Here is a 16,885-nt window from a genome sequence, read left to right as displayed (position 1 = left end):
CATAAACTGCTAAATAAACAAAGTCAGGAAGGATACAACTTGTTCCTCCAATTGCACTGAGAGCTCATCTGAATTCCCCGTGGATCTGGTATCTGGCCTTGAGAGAGATAGAGGCATAACGCTGATAGCCGATGCAATGTTGATCCACCAGCTCCCGAGATCAAACAAGTGACAGGGAGCAGCCGGGCTTGGTGCCAACTTTACAAGCAATACTATTACAGTGATTAGCCTCTGCGCCCTCCTTTTGTTGCCCATTGTTGTTTACAAAAAAAAAAAAAGAGAGAGAGGTCAAGTTCCCACACGGTGCTGTGTGGAGAACGCAATCGCTAACGTTTAGCTCCAGATTTTTGCGCACGTTCTGTTCTGCTTGTGCTGTCTTCTTTCCTTCCAGGACAGCGTGAACAGAAAATACCAACAGCTTCAGGGAAGAACTTGTACTTAACCAGTTATCGTAATACAGCCTTAATTGTCACTGAGAATGTGGTCGGTGATCAGAGAGAAGACTCATTCAAAACAATTGGCTGGAGCTATTTTAATTCATTCTTGAATAAATATTGCACATAAATGCTTCAGGATCTTTCCAGGAACACAGCTCCGTCTTGCAGCGTTTACTTCTGCAACAGGTAGTCTTGGCAATGGTGTGTGTGTGTGTGTGTGTGTGTGTGTGTGTGTGTGTGTGTGCATGGAGGCAGGTCATGTAACATGGTGAAAACCATTGGCCACACAGGAGAGCCAATGAGGCTCATGTTGCAGGTTTACTGCTGGCTATAGCCAGTCTATGGAGCCACGTTAATCGCTCCACACTGGGGCCTCAGACAGGGAGACCCTCATGATGAGAAACATACCACAGGTGGCACACAGACATGCAGGATGCAGGAGAAGAGTTCAGCATTCCTGTTTTGAACGGTGTGCTAAATCAAAAAGAATTACACTGGTATGTAAAATGAAATGTAGAAGAAAGAATGAGGCGATGTTGGGGGGGCGGGCTGCGAGGTGAAAAAAGCTAGAAGATCAACAAGATTTCCTGTGTTTACAATGACGTGAATGAGGAGATATGGGATCTTATCTCATTTTCATACACACGTTATGCATTTAACCGGTTTAGCTTTCTGCCGCCTGATTTAAACTTCATATTCAGTCATTTTGACTGACATGCTGAAGAGTAGAGATATATATATATATATATATATATATATATATATATCCAGTACTGTAGCTGCAAAACAGGGTGCAATGTAATCACTCTGGGAATATTTGCATCTTCAATTTATGTCCACTAGAAGTGCTTTTTTTTGTGACTGACAGGCTCATATGTGTCTGACAACATTATGGAAAGGATCCCTACAGAGATAGACCTTTTTGTTAAACTAGAACAGCCCAAAAATCGCCATCACCAAACCCACCAGATTCCATTTAAATAAACAGTAATTTTAACATTGTAAAACACACTTCAATCAAAGTCAACAGAAACAAAATAAACTGAAAAAAGTGCCTTGGTAAATCGTTCTACTATTCCAACAATCAAACCCACCATAAAACTCTGGTTTGGTTGAAATAAACCCTTAATTCACCCAGTTAGATGTGAAAAATCGCTGGCTCTAAACACATTAAAATTACTGTTTATTTAAATGAAGTTTGGTGGGTTTGGTGATGGCAATTTCTGGGCTGCTTCTGGTTAAACAAAAAGGATCTTACTCTTTAACAAAAAGGTCTTTCACTGTAGGGATCCTTTCCATAATGTTGTTAGACACATATTAAACTAATCTGAGCCTGTCAGTGGCAAGAACAAGTACTTTTAGTGGATGTAAATTGACTGTGGATAGTTGCCTCTATTGGTTACACTGCAGCCTGTTTCACAGCTGCCCGTTTCTGGACCAATTTAAAAAACTGTTGTCTCCATCAGTCACTTAGACACAAAACCATTCAAAAATAGGGTTCAGGTTGAAACATACCAAAGTTATCCTTTAAATATACTCTCCAGCATTTTAGTCTAAGTGATATATATGAAGTTAAAATCAGGTAGCAGAAAGCAAAACAGAAGCTACTGTAAATGCATATCTTCTGTCTGAAAACAGATAAGATCCTGTGTCCTCATTCACGTCATGGTACCGCAGCAAATCTTCTTGATCTTCTTTTTCATTTCCTGCCATGACTTCCTCTGTCTGATTAATAAAAAAAAATCAAGAGCTGGGTGAGGGTCAGAGCAACCAGCTGCATTCAGCTCCTAACTTCTCACATTGCTTCTGTTCTTGGTGACCTCATGGGGCTGGATAAACCTGGCGGTGCGTGAGGAGCTGGGATCAGCTGCTCGGGATCAGGGATCATCCCCATCTCTTTACAGAGTGACGCAGCCAATCCCACCAGCCAGGTTCACCATGAGGGTAGGTACCCCCAGCACAGTCAGTGCTACCAGCAACACAGTGATGACCTAGGAGCGTTAAAGTGATACACCACCCAAAAGTAAACTTTGACACTCATAATCTGAGGGATTGAAAGGTGGCTGTAAATTATTTTCACCTCTGACAGAAAGAACAGAGGCAATGATCAGCATGAATTCAAAGAGTTTTGATAAAACTTCTCAAACCACCCTTAATGTGCAATTAACTTTTGAGGAAAGTGTGCCTTTTTGTTGTTGCTTTTCGAGTCTGCCTGAGGTGAGTGATACTGAAGGGAGAAATCGCTAACTATTTTAGGAGTGCAACTAACAATAACTTTAATTATCAATTATTTAACAACTGAAAAATGTGAAAAAATTATATTACGTTCCCTCAGTCCAAAGTGAGATCCTAAGATCTTCAGTCTTGTTTTCATGACAACTTGTTTGATTAAAAAAGTAAGTGTGTTTTGCTTGAAAATGACTTTTATGGAATATAAAGTATATAATATATATAATATAAAGTAGCAGCTTACTGGCTTACAAATCAAAGTGTCTAATGTCATAGTGAGTAGAGGTGACAAAGGACACGCCTGCCATGCAATATCTGACCTGTAGTTAACTCCCTGCTTCTCGAATCCACCTTGACATTTGGAATTTCCTCCAGCAACACTTGAATGAATGAGGAAATGGATGGGTATCTAATTGCACAGAGCATCACTCAGCAGAGCACAAAGGAGCATTCAACGTTCCACTTAGCACCAAGAGGAAGAGTCACACAGGTAAATGGATGGAACAACTGTAAAAAGAACATTTCCCTGTTGCAACACATTTCACAATGTCTACAAATGACAGAAGAATGAGGAATCGTCTTGTGTTTTTACTGTTTCTACAGCCCCTGTAAAAGGACAGGGCACACACCCATGTTTAGGTATTACAGGTAACTCCTGGTGTCAATTCTTGCTACTTGGAGAGGTGGTAGTAACACTTTGAGGGAGCATGGCCCCACTTGGTAAATATTATGAGATCAGGCTGTTGCTGTAAATCTTATATCTATAACTAACTCACACTGGCTGCGGGTGAAAATTTCCAAACAGCTGATGAATTACAGTTGCATGTCAGAAAAGTGCTCGCAGACTCACAAGTGTAGTTCCGTGTAACCGTCAAGTCTGATTTGTTGCAGCTTTGGCTCTTGCGTCATTGCGCAACGTGGACGCACACGCTGGCCCGCGCCGAATGTGGATTTTTGGGGTGTCACCTCATAGACCACATGATACACGCAGCTTTATTCATAAAGTTGCACTAAAGACAGCACTCCGAAACTTGGCCTGCGTGCCCTGACTGTCTGTCTAATTGAGACTGACAGGTACTTGGAAATTAGATTACCGGCCGTTCATAGCCACAGCGGTGCGGGGACGGTGGCTTATCCAGCCTATGACGGGTGTAACGTGTATGAATGAAAGTATTTCAGAAGCCTTATCAATAGTCCACTGAGTTTTTGCTATGAATGTGGCACCGGTGGTTAACAAAACCCGATGAGCCAGTGAAAGAACAGAATTACGCACAGAAAATCTTCTAATAACGCGTGTTATTTTCACATAGCTGGTGTTCACCTGATGACTTATTTACACGTTTACACCTGGACAGGAAATGCCCTGAACGTATAGTACATATAGTACTGCGAGCCACAAGGTAAAGTTCTCAACAAAGTTAGACAAGCTGAAGGAAAAGATCATAAACTTACTTCTTGTCGGAACTCATGGTGACAAACTTCGCCTTTAAAGATGATCAGTCTGGCGTCCAGCTGTCGTTCAAAGTGCTGTTGTGGTCGGTGTTTGGAAAATCTTCACCTACTCTAGCTGTCGCGCTTTTCAAGTGGATAAAAGTAAGACAGAAGTCGGTGGAGCTATCTCGCTGGAATGATTTCTTCAACTCTACAAATCAAATTAAACTCGTAGCACACAATCTTCATATCTTGCTGGACTCTTTCAGGTCGTGTCCATGTGACATCTTGAAGGAAAAGGCTCGTTTTGTGTCTCGTCGAGAGCGTGTGGAGAGACTCTGGGAGCGCAGCGTGTCTTTTTCCATATTTAAAGTGCCATCCCTCCTCCTGCGTGACGCCACCGGGGGGTGGAGGTCAGAAAGTTGCTCTGAGGTGGCGCATCAGACACTTAACTTGACAAATGGTCTGTCTATTGTTCTTTTTATGTCTATAGGTAAATTATAATTTGGGCAGGTCTATGAAACCAGTTTAACGTACTTTGTCAGGATGGAAAATAGTAAAGAATCCTGAAATCTTGGACCAATTTATTGATAAAGTATCACTTCTACAGAGATTACACTTTAAATGCAGTCGCTTAGTTCACTGCAGGGCATGCGTATTCATTTTGTACGTTGACACACACAAAAATATTAAAATTAACTTGACTCAACTGCGGTCAGTATTTATTTTAATCACTTTAAAAAAAAATCACACATCACCAACAGTGTGGAGCTTCATCTTGCCATGCACTCTGAGCTCTGTAAATATAAGCTATTAGAAGAGAAAATGAAGGCACCTATTTCAAGTAGCTTTAATCAAATCCCATTGGAATTACCAGTTAAAGGCAAGCTCAGCAGTCAAAAATAGCCCAGTAGACTGCCGTTATGGGGACTGGCGACATCTTCTGGAGGAGTTGACATATTGATACTTCGTGGAAATGACTAGATTTACCTACACTTGGCTACCATGGTATACATATGGCTGGTACATAAAAGACAACACAACACTCAAAATGATGTAAGTATTTCAAGTTTATTGTCATTTGTGAGGACCTATACACATGCATTTGCAAACAAAACATTTATAAATACAAAAAGATGTAAGAAAACACTAATAAAAGTTTTTAAAATTCCTTCAGGTCAGATCATGTGATGATCGTACGGAATATATGTGTATATACACGTATGTAAAAAAACAAAACAAAAAACTAATTGTCATTTCATTGGTGTAAAACACTCCATCTGGTCTTTATTCTTCAGGCACTGTCTATGTTTCCCATCAAGTGATGTTCACAACGTGCTCAAGAACTCCTTTACCTGAAAAAGAAACACAACAGCCAAGCTGTTACCATTACCAGTGAATATGAACATCAGTGACAATCATCTTTTCTTTGTTCAGTTCAGACTTCACACTAACATTCTGGTTTATGTCATTTGTCTTTTGAATGGTAGGGAAAAGTCTAAAAATGCACCCGTGTTTACCATCAACATGAAACTAGGGTTGTCAAGAGTATCGATACTCTGAAAAGTATCGATACTCAAACGCTGTATCCGGATACAATACTAATTTACAAAAGTATCGATACTAACAGTGCACGCCACCTCAGCGCCTGTCGGGTGTGCGCAACAGGTCCGACGGACACGCGCTGTGCAGGCAGCATCTGGCAGGCACAGAGCCCTCGCTGCAACCCGGCTTGTTGTCGTCGCTGTGCATGCATGCACACATTTCTGTTGCTGTAATATGGCCAGCGCGGCTGCAGGAGGATCAGAGCAGCCAGTTTTGGTCAAAAATGATAAAGGAAAAAGCGCTCTTTGGAAATATTTAGTGAAGTGAACACAGCACGCTGCAGACGGCAGGTACAGCCCCTCCCCTCACTAGCAGCTGAGCAGCTGGTGTCGCCAGCATCAAACTAAAATATAACTTCTAACGTTAATGTGGGAGCTAAGCAGAAAACTTTATCAGTCATGCCCGTCTGTAACATTAATAGACAATGTTAGTTTAACAGGACAACACAATTATGTGTGTCTGAAAAGTTATGTTAACTGTAAAGTCACAGATTGAAGCTGAAAAAACGTTTGGTTTCTCCCGTAACCCCTGGTTCTCTGATCACATAGTGAGGTAGAAACAGGAGCATCCTGAGCCTAAACTACCAACTCTATTTGATCAGCAACGAAAATATGGTGCCAATTCACCAGAAGCACAGAAAATAAACAGGGCTGTAGATAAATACATTTATCTTTAAATTTTATTTATGGACAGATCTTGTTTCTGGTTGTTATTTATTTTGGGGGGATTTTTTGTTGTTATCACTGATGTTACTGTTCTGATCTTTATTTAAAAAATGACATGCCTCTTAATATTTTGCTGCTGTATCGAAAATGGTATCGAGTATTGAATATTTTCCTGGGTATCGATATCGAGTTTGAAATTAGCCTAGTGTCACTATCAGAGGTCACACTCAGCACAGTGCACATAACATTAAACCCTTGATTTCTGCCCGTTTATTATGCTAAATATTACGGCGTCCGCACGTTTCAAAGGTTCCACAGCCAGTTTGTGCATAAACATCAGCTGCCCACAGGCAAGATTTTATATATGTGCAAGTAGTAAGCATGCCAACTTTGTCAAAAGTGTACAGATGACAGAAATCAAGCTTAAGTATTAAATTCCTCACTTGAGTAAAAGTACCAATACCACAATATAAAAACGCTCAGTAACAAGTTCTTCATCCCCATAGTTCATATGACGTTTTTCAAAACAACTTTTTATGTCGGGGCTGCAGCACACTTGGATCACTACGGATGAGCAGTATGGAGATACTTTGTGGATTCAATTTTGTGTTCTTGGATGTTAGTCTGGGGCGCCGTCTGCCATTAGGTGTGCTAGCTCCTCCCCCCGCCGATCTCCGCAAGGAATGTGAGGACTCTAAAACTTCACCAGGGCCTCCATCAGCATATGGGTATGTAGATAATGGCTGAATTTTCATTTTTGGGTGCACTATCCCTTTAATGTTAAGATTAGCTAGAGAAAAATGTTTTTTTTGTACCAGGCTGTAAACATGTTTATTTCTGCTGTAAAGTCTGATATTTCAACATGGGGGTCTATGGGGACTGACTGGCTTCTGGAGCCAGCCTCAAGTGGGCCTTTGAAGTGCTGGCCTTATTTTTCAGCCACAGAGGTTCCCGCCTGACCAACACAAACCCCTCTGTGGGATTCAGAGCAGGGCAACAGGATGCCTAACTCCTGGAAAGGTAATCTCAAAGTCCAGTTGGAGTTTTTGGAAGGAGGCAAATTTAAAAGCATTATTTGACTATTTAAAATCTTTAAACAGGGCTTAACGGTCATTCACCTTCTCAATCATGTCGGCTTTCTTTGTTTTATTCCCCTTAAAGTCTTCTTCTACATCCATGGTCAAGACTGGCACATCACTGAGATAGTCAAACTCCATCCTGTAGACAAGAAGTGACAAGGAACACACAGTTAGTGATGCTTGAGCACCATGAAAAAAAGGATGCAGTTTCCTGGAGATGAATTAAGTTATTTCCTCAAGGTAATGGAGCTCGGTTCATCTTTGTAAAGGAAATCCTGTACATACAATGGACCTAACAACCCGCCCATTTCCAGCCTCATCCATTTCTTGGCAGATGTAAATCACATGTATCCCAAACCATTTTAATCCCTCATGATCTCGTACTAATGGGGTCTTTTTCTAATGGCCAAGATCCGTCAGGTAACTAACACCCTTTGTAATGCAAACTCATCGGTTGTCCTCAAAGATGCATAGTAGTGTTGCACGGTATACCGGTACTAAAATAGTACCGTGGTACTAGAGTATTCCAAACGGTACTATACTGCATTCGGAAAATACCGGTACTTTGAAATTGAATCAATTCATTAATTTAGTTAATTTATTTTACTCAATTATGCACACAAACACCTTTCTTGTTCCTGTTGGAGCACAGATTGCGCAAGTGGTGTGTATGACAACACCTGTATCAACATTCGCAGCTGGCGCACGTGAAAAAAGACAAGAGAAAGTCTGCCTCGCAAAGGGAGACAACACGAGACAACACAAACTTGGTGGAACATTTGAGTTACCAAACCGTGTCATCCGTACCGAGGTACTTATCGAACCATGATTTTTTTTGGTAACGTTACACCCCTACTATTTATTGTTCTAAAGGTTTGTATCCAAAAGGACTTTTCCTTAGGAAAAGTACCGAAGAATATCGAAAAGTATCGAAATTCATATTGGTACCGAAACAAAGATTTTGGTATCGTGACAACACTAATGCATAGTTTTTTTTTAATAAATAATCATTTTATTTATCCTATCCTTTATCCTTTAGCCAGAGAGGCTAGCTCTCTTCTTCCAGGGAGTCCTGGTCAAGACTGCAGCATAATTAGTTCACATAAAAATAAAAATAACATCAAAATAGTAGAACACATACAATACATGAAAGCATCACAAGGGAAACCATAAAAGTAGAAAGGCATACGGGCCATACCAGTGATACACATACACATTCCACCTGAGTCAAGGATTATGGAAAACAGCAACATGTTTCCTTCAGGGCAGTCTTAAAAGGCCTTTAAAGTATTCAAAGAAGGGAGAACTTCTAAAGGTACTGACACTGTACAGCTCATTCCATGCCCAGGGTGCATGAAAAGAGAAAGCAGTTTCACTAAACTCTGAACGTACCCTGGGGACATTTAAAACAGTCAAATTTGTAGAACAAGTGCAATAGTTTATGATATGAAAGATAAAAGGCTGGAAAATGTGTACATAGTTTAGCCATTAATGTTTTGGCAATAAATAGCAACATTTGCATTTCCCCCCTGTGTTACAGCGAGGACCTTTGGGTTGATATAAAATGCAATGATGCTTGTGTGAACCTGTGATTGTAACAAAATATAATGCAGCATGATATGCTAAATCGAGTATTTAAAGCAGGGCTGAAGCTGCATGCAAATAAAATCACACCACCATAGTCTAATACAGATAGAAATGAGCTTTCACATTTTTTCCTGACCTCAAATTGACTTTAGCAGGAAGAAAAGATCAGATTTGACCTAAGCCAGTAATACTCAGTTTACACATGCCAGGTGGCCCACTGACCATTATATAATGGAAATGCCCTGCATACACCTGACCTGTGTGGGGCTGCTGCGACTGAATTTGCCTTTTAGCAAAGACAAATTAGGACAGCAAATATGTCGCCCCTGGGCAAAACAAGATGAGTATCCCTGCTTTCTAAATACATTGTCAGTATGCACATTAAAAGTCAGCTTGTCATTTTACCATATGTCCAGATATTTGTAGGAAGTGAGTCTTTCCATACATGTAAGTTCTAATGTCAAAATAGTGGGATCAGCTGCTTTAGAGCGAGGTTGAGTGAATGTTAAATAGTTAGTCTTCTTTAAATGTATGATTAATTTTAACAATGAAAGTTGCAGAGATTCAAAAGCATCCCGCAAGAGCTCTATGGTTTGATTCAAAGATGTCACCTCGTAGATGATTGCGTACATATGTATCGCAGCTGGGTTTATAAGATAGGAACTAAAACAGATCCCTGAGGGACACCTTTGTTCTTTGTTACCAAGGCTGAGGTATAGTTTGCTACCGAGACACCCTCACTTCTTTCCGATAGATAATTTTTAAACCAAATCAGAGCCATTTCACTAAGGCCTAAACAGCCAAGTCTCCCCAATAGCTGTTCTACAGGAGTCAAATGCTTTGGTTAAATCATAAAACAGATGCACAGTACCAGTTACCGTTTAAGGATTTGATGATGTCATTGGTAACTAGCATAGCCGCTGTTATAGTGCTATGACCTGATCTAAAACCTGGTTGAGATTCACTGAGATCATTATTTGATAAATAATTAATGATCTGGCATTTACAAGAGATTCAAATACTTCGGCAATAACAGACAGGTCAGAAGGGTCTCCACCCTTTAAAGGCAGAACCATAGCTGATTTCAAAGTATTGGGTATGACGTTGGAGGATTTAGAAAATCTACAGTAAGATTTTGATTAAATAAAGAGGCAATAGGCTCTGCAAAAATATCCGCAGCAATTTTTAAAAGGTTTCTGATGACAGTGTGCCATAAAAGTCTGTGTGCATGTGTGGGCTCACGTCATGGTCTTGTGCTGCAGCCAGCTCTCATGCTTAAAGTGGAGTTTCTCCAGGTATTCCAGAGGGATGTCTTGCTCTTCCTCTCTGCCCCTCAGGTGCAACCTCTCTAAACATCTCTACACACATACACACACAAAAAGGAAATTTACATGATAGTGAGTGTCAATTCAGTGCTTTTCTATTGGTCAAAAGTGAAAACGTCTCCATTCTCCATTGCAAAGTCATTTAAATGTAACCGATACTTCATTATAAGTAATTATTTGTGTCTTAACAATGTAGTAAAAGAAGTTAAGGAGACTCGTGGGAGTACCTTCGGAGAAGCTCTGAGGTAGATGATACCATCCAACTCGATGTGCTTGCCAAACTGGCTGTGCAGCCAGCCGTGCCAGTCCTGGTAGACAGACCACTCTGTCTCATTCAGGCATTCACTCTCATAGAGGTTGGCTGCAAAGATGTACCTAGGAGGACATTATGGACAAGGAGTTTCAAGTTATGACATAAATATATAAAAAGGCCATATCAGTGTTTTGCTAGTTGCATATTTACATTACTGCTACAACTAACCATTCATTTCTGTCTAACCTGCCAATTTGAAAAAAACAACAACAAAAAAACAAAAGTAACAAAGTGCTGCAGGAATGGGTCCTAAAACAAAGTCCATGTATATTTTATATAGGTTTTTGGTTAGATGCCTGAAATAAGGTCTGTGGTCAACAAAAGCTTAAGAGACTTTCACGTTTTGTTCTACGACTTAAAATACATTAGTAAAGACCTCATTCATGAATTTTGAAGCTTTATGCTTCTTTAAAAAGTGACGTGGCTAAATTTCAGTGGTGAGAGCAGTCTATACGTCACCATGACCATCACTGTCCATGGAGACAATTCTTTGTCGACTAGTAAAGCTGCCATGGCATTTGCCCTTTAGGCCGACATTGTTGTTTATTTTGTCAACTGACAATTACGTAGTTGCTGGTGCTGGCTGACAGGTTACACTCCATTTAAAACAGCTTGTCTGGCCCGCACCGTTATGTTTTAAGTGGTACAACGCTCCACTGAAATGGAGCAGACCCACTACTTTGTAGCCTCGCTCAATGTCCCGCCCACAGCACTATCTGATTGATTATATGTCAAACATAATAGCCCATCAACACTGAAGGGTGCCATGCCTCTGATGGACAAAGACAAATGCAGACTGGAGCTGCTCCGTTAAGCAGAGCTGTGTGTTGAATGTAAGACAGCAGCTATCAATGAAGTTGTAATAAACATCACAATCCTATACACTGAAGTCACAAAACACCCAATGTTTCCACTGCTTGTGTTCTCCTGCTGGTTGGTTCATATGAATCAGCCGTCACTCTGTCATTGGAGACCTTATTCTGCAATGTAGTTCATACACCTCACTGGTAAATCAGAGAAATACTCAGAACACTGGGCTTCATGCTCAAAGTAAGTTTCTGTATTGCATCAAAACTTCCTCCCAACAACAGTGGAGATATTACCAGAACTTCTGAGGGAGAACTGATGGGAGGGATGTTTGTTTGGGTGTTAAAGTTCAAATAAACAATCTTTTCCCAGAGTCACTGACTCCACCTTTAAACTTAAACTTGGTTGACTGCTAGTCATTTATGCTTGTATTTAGGGTCCGGGCAGCTAAGCTGCCGGGACACTATTGTAATCCTAGGTATTCTTCTTCTTCCGAGGAAATCACACTTCCCATGGGTGAAAACTTAACAAACTTTGCACAAAGGTCCAGTCTCATGCCAGATATCCTCAGCTGTAAACTCAAGCCAATTGTCCTGATGGTGGTGCTACAGCAAGCGTCTAAAGTTCAAAACTTTGAAAATTCATAACTATTAAAAATTATGAAGTTCATCACTCTGTTTTTTTTCCCAAAAACTGTAAAACTTCTTAAACCTATCTCCTCCCACAATTTTTGCTCAATTGACACCAAACTTGCTACAGAGCATCTTCAGACTGTCCTACACAAACTATGTTTCTCAGATTTTTGATTTATCAAAAATTGAGCCTACAGTGCATCAAAATGTTTGACTGTAAACAGTAGTGTAAACATATACATGCAAATTCTTGCTAAATAATTCTTCAATGTTCATGAAAAAAAATGACAAAATTCTAGAGTCATGGCAGCTGATGTGTGGCAAATTTCAGAATTTTATCTCAAAAACTGAATTTTTGACAGCATTTTGAATTTTGTGAACAATTGGAGTCAATGTAAAAATGGCAATTTTAAACATCAGTTTTTCACTTATGGAGCAAATCAATCATTGTTACAAACAAATGACCAACATCTCCATGCTGTCTAGATGCAATATGTGTATTTTCAGATTTTGTTTCGATAACTGAATTTTTTACAGTGGTTTGAAATCTGCTTTTCCATGCATGGACGGCTGCTAAACCTGCACGTCTGGCTTAGTCAGTTTGTGAAGCTACACATGAATTGTCATTGACTAATTAGCTCAGTGAGATAGAAATTGATTCTTAGTCTCAGAGGTTGTGAGTTCAAGCCTCAGCTGATGCAAAAGGCAGATTGTGTTGCTAAATTCCTAAATGTCTTCAAATTCATATTCAGAATTGCCTAAAAATGCCCGGACCCGACCCATCGCTGCGCAGCAGCTATAATCCACTTTGTTTTCCTACCTCTTAAGTTTTTTAAAGCACAAAGCATTTCTTCTTTCAGCCCTTTCAGACAATAATTCATCTACCAGCTTTAACAGTAGTACAGTTTAGCTTCCAGCTTTTCTAGCAATGTCTTTCATCTCTTAGCTCCTTTAGATAATGCAGTTCAGCTTCTAGCTCTGCCAGTTTTACACTTCAACTTCCAGGTTTTTTAGCAGTGCAATGCATTTGATCTTTAATATTTTTAAGGCAGCTCATTTCACTTTTCTGCAATTCAAGCGATGCTGGCTGATGTTTACCTGTCACTGTAGATGGAACGCTCGAAGAACTGCACAGGATTCTCAGCCTCTCTGAGCTTCCCATTGGCCGACCTGATCTGAGCACGCACCCGGCTGATGCAGGCGTAGCTCTGGAAAGTGTAGGCCCACCTCTCCGGTTTCTCGTACATCATCTGCAAGACATTCCCTCCACTCCTCTGAGATGTGGTCAGCTCCTGGGACATAAGAGATAGGGTGTATTTTAAACTGTGCATAAAATGAATTCCTCCCCACTGTTGCAATTACAGCTTGGTGTACAGTAGTCCACATATTTGTACAAGCAATGCATAACTAAAACCTGGTTATTTTAAATTTGCAGAGGCTGATTGATATTTATAGATACTATATGAAAATCTAAGCTGACATTTGAACCAATTGTTGTCTTTGCTGACATGCTTTGTGTAGTTATTCTAAGGCTGCAACTAAAATTTCTTTCAATTATTAATTAATCTTATTATTTTCTATGAATGCAGCAATGAAATTAAATTATTTAAGTTTTATTATTAGCTCAAATTATTAAATCAAAACATTTAAGATCAACAACGGAGACAGGATTTTCTTAAACTCATTCAGTCCATACCAAGGGCATACCTGTGATGGCTACAGTGAAAATTTATCTGATGCTGAACTTAGTTTGTCTCATGATCAGCAGAGGGCGCCTGATTTAACTGCTGTAGCCGTGGATACAGTAAGTAGTTGTGGCAGCAGAAGAGCCTTGTTAGAGGACTCCTTAACAGTTGTCCATACTGATAATACCCCTGTGCTATCAGTTTACACTGTACTACACAGTGTGCAGGGCAGTGTTCAGTACTGTTTGCACAGTTTCCAGCTGTAGTAACAAAGATGTATATCTTTAAGGTCATTTGGGCTTTTATTTTCTACTTCTTTGGTAATCAAGAATTACAGCTTTCATGTCAAGGAAAAAAAAATTAAATATAAATTTTGCTCTTCTTCAAAATGGAGATTAATGTAATTCAAAACAAGATATCAAAATTGAGCTGACATTATTAATCGACTGACAAAGAAATGGTCAGCAACAATTTTAATTATCAATAAATTACCTCAAGTCATTTGTGAAGCAAAATTGCCAAATATTCTCCAGTTCCAACTTCTCAGATGTAAAGATTTGCTGCTTTTCTTCGTTTTAGGTGACAGTAAACTAAATATCACTGGGTTCTGGACTGTTGATCAAACAAAAGAAATACTATGCATACTTATATTTTCACTCTGCAAAATTGTGATGGACATATTTGGCTTCTTTCTAATGTTTTAAGAGACCAAAAAATTAAATGAAGGAATTAATCATCAATGAAAATAACGGTTACTCCCAGCCATCCATAAAAGCACAGACTCTTCCTAAATATTAAGTCTATCCATGTGCAACATAATAAAATCTGCTTTCACCTGTACTGTGTGTAAATTCCCAAATGACATTCATTTAAGTATTCTTAGTCATGGTGGGACAAAGAGACATGTGGTTGATATGCTTCCAAATACTGGCTAAAATATATGTACTTGAATATCCTGCTTATTGTCAGACCTACAGTAGCAGTGGTCTTTATATGGGACCACTGAAAATGAGTCTGAGGGTGAGGCCAGGCCTGCAGTCGAGTTGGAGGTTAGAGAGGTTTGCCCTGATGATGGCATGTTCATCTGTCCAGAGTGGGACCATCTGTTCCTCTGGGTGTGTGGTGGTTATGACCAGTGCAGATATGTGGACAGATGGCAGCTGCACTCTAAATACAGATGAAGACTCCCCCAGTTATCTTCAAAATGGATGCTGAGTCAGTGGTTGCGAGAGGCCAGAAGATTGCAGGATAGTGTATGAAGAAATTCATCCTGGATTTATAGTGTTGGCTGAGATGCAGTTTATAAAGACGAGCCATATTACCTCCAACTGGCAACAAGCAGATGTGATGTGATGTGATGTGATGCTGATGCTGATGTAAAACCATTTCACAGCAGAACACGTATACTGTATATGGGTGTCGGCTGTCAGCACTGAATTCGGATCATTACTTAGAAATGCGGAAATGCTGTGCAGTGTTTCAATACCTCAAAGTCACTGCCTTTTGTTTGGACATTGCACCATCTGGCGATTGGCTCTGGTACCACCTCCCAGTCCCCGCTCTCCTGCTCCAAAAGGCGCACAAAGGTAGATTTGCCCGCCGCTGAGAACCAAGGAGACAGACATTCAAGTCAGTCATACTGAATAATAAAACATGTAGCAACACATTATGCAGTTATATTAGCTACTAGGTATATTAGCTTATACCGTTAGTTTAGTCCTGGTAAAGATATTAGTCTTGCAGTTGGCGGTAAAATTTTAATGTTAGAAACTATGAACTATGTCAGAGTTATCACTGTCTAAAAATCACTGTCCAGCGTTAGTTAACGTTGTCTGATGCAACAGGCAGACACGTTAGCTTAGGTTTCGGTTTTTATGTAACTTTAGCTTGTTATGTTAAGTTTCCCCTTTGCCATAAGAAGTGCTGCTCTCACCAATGTTTCCCTCGATAGATATCCGCCGTATCCTCTTCTCCATTGAGTCGTTCAGGGAGTCGTTCATTGGGTCGGGGCACGGCCTCTTCGGAGTAAAAGACATTTTTCTGCGGATAAATAAGTCTTCCTTGTTGATTAGAGCGGGCACTGCAGCTGCTGCAGGGAGGAAAGGCTGCCTGGTGTTTAAAGTTTGGCGGTAACTAAAGTCAGGAAGCGGCGGTTTGCACAGCTGTGACTCCGCCCAGGCAGGAAGCAGCTGCGGCCCCTCACGTGCCCCAGCAGCAACCGTCAACACCAGGCCGCTCTGGTTATTAATAAGCAGAATGGCTAATGTCAGTGTTGTATTATTACATTATTATTATTGCTGTATATATATTATATAATATGTAAGTAATACTTAAATGTTGGTAGAAGTGAAACTTTTTAATGCTGAGGGCTAATGCATCACGTGTTTGTATGTAAAATATCAATTTGAAAAGTAACTAGTAACTACAGCTGTTAAATCTAGTGCAGTAAAAAAAAATACAAAATTTGTAGTGGTGTAGAAATATGAAGCTTTTGTGCCACTAAACCTGGCTATTTCATTTTACACATTTTTAGGGTGTAAATAATGAATTATATAATTTCCCTTTCATTGTCCCTTTTAGAGCAAATGAGGTGTTTTTTTGTACCGTACTTGGTTTGTTTGTCTGTTTATTTGAATACTTTTTGTTCGTATGTTTAGTTTTTCGTTTTTTGTTTGTACAAATGTATTTGCAAAAATTAGCAAAAGAGCTAATTACTCTTAGGGTCTGTTCGTTATGTATGGTGGGGCAGGGGGTGGTGGAAAAAGGGGGAGGCATGTCAAATAATTTTTAAGCAATGGAGATGGAGTTATGTTTATTTTATTTTGGCTTAGGAGAGGGGCATACACATTTAAATGGTTGTATTTTGCTTAAAATAGTTATATCTCATCAAAAATATTTTACATCTCATTTAAAATTTGGCCAAAAATAAACACTTTGCATTAACTTACAAGCATACATGACTAGAAAAAAGTGAAAAACCTTGGGGTTTTTTTTAACTCCAGGATTTCATCTTCAACTTTTAACTGTCAGCTCTTAAAAAACAAAGAGTAAGTCAAAAAAAAAAAAAATGCTGGAGGGAGGGTCATACAT

At 39.8% G+C, this 16,885-nt stretch overlaps 2 protein-coding genes across 4 annotated transcripts in view; both read right to left on the bottom strand.

The window, feature by feature from the left end:
• The window catches only part of LOC126395385 (electrogenic sodium bicarbonate cotransporter 1-like), a 40,511-nt gene extending 36,059 nt beyond the window's left edge, over window positions 1-4,452 (bottom strand). For 2 of the 3 annotated variants that reach the window (XM_050052801.1, XM_050052802.1), the window contains exon 1: window positions 4,119-4,452. In XM_050052801.1, coding sequence (XP_049908758.1) covers window positions 4,119-4,135 — 17 coding nt within the window. In that variant the 5' untranslated portion in view covers window positions 4,136-4,452. The remainder of the gene's footprint in view (window positions 1-4,118) is intronic. The other variant, XM_050052803.1, reaches the window with a different exon arrangement.
• Window positions 4,453-5,149: 697 nt separating this feature from the next.
• Window positions 5,150-15,942, bottom strand: dck (deoxycytidine kinase). The gene is made up of 7 exons (XM_050052804.1): window positions 15,729-15,942; window positions 15,282-15,397; window positions 13,209-13,402; window positions 10,586-10,733; window positions 10,276-10,391; window positions 7,486-7,585; window positions 5,150-5,452 (listed from the first exon to the last, which is right to left on the bottom strand). Exons 1-7 carry the CDS (start codon window positions 15,829-15,831, stop codon window positions 5,426-5,428), a joined length of 804 nt encoding a protein of 267 aa, XP_049908761.1. The 5' UTR covers window positions 15,832-15,942; the 3' UTR covers window positions 5,150-5,425.
• Window positions 15,943-16,885: the final 943 nt, after the last annotated feature.

Source organism: Epinephelus moara, chromosome 9 (genome assembly GCF_006386435.1).
Source record: "Epinephelus moara isolate mb chromosome 9, YSFRI_EMoa_1.0, whole genome shotgun sequence".
NCBI lineage: Eukaryota > Metazoa > Chordata > Actinopteri > Perciformes > Serranidae > Epinephelus > Epinephelus moara.
Note: the sequence above shows the minus strand (reverse complement) of the source record. Positions and strands in the feature narration are given on the sequence as shown.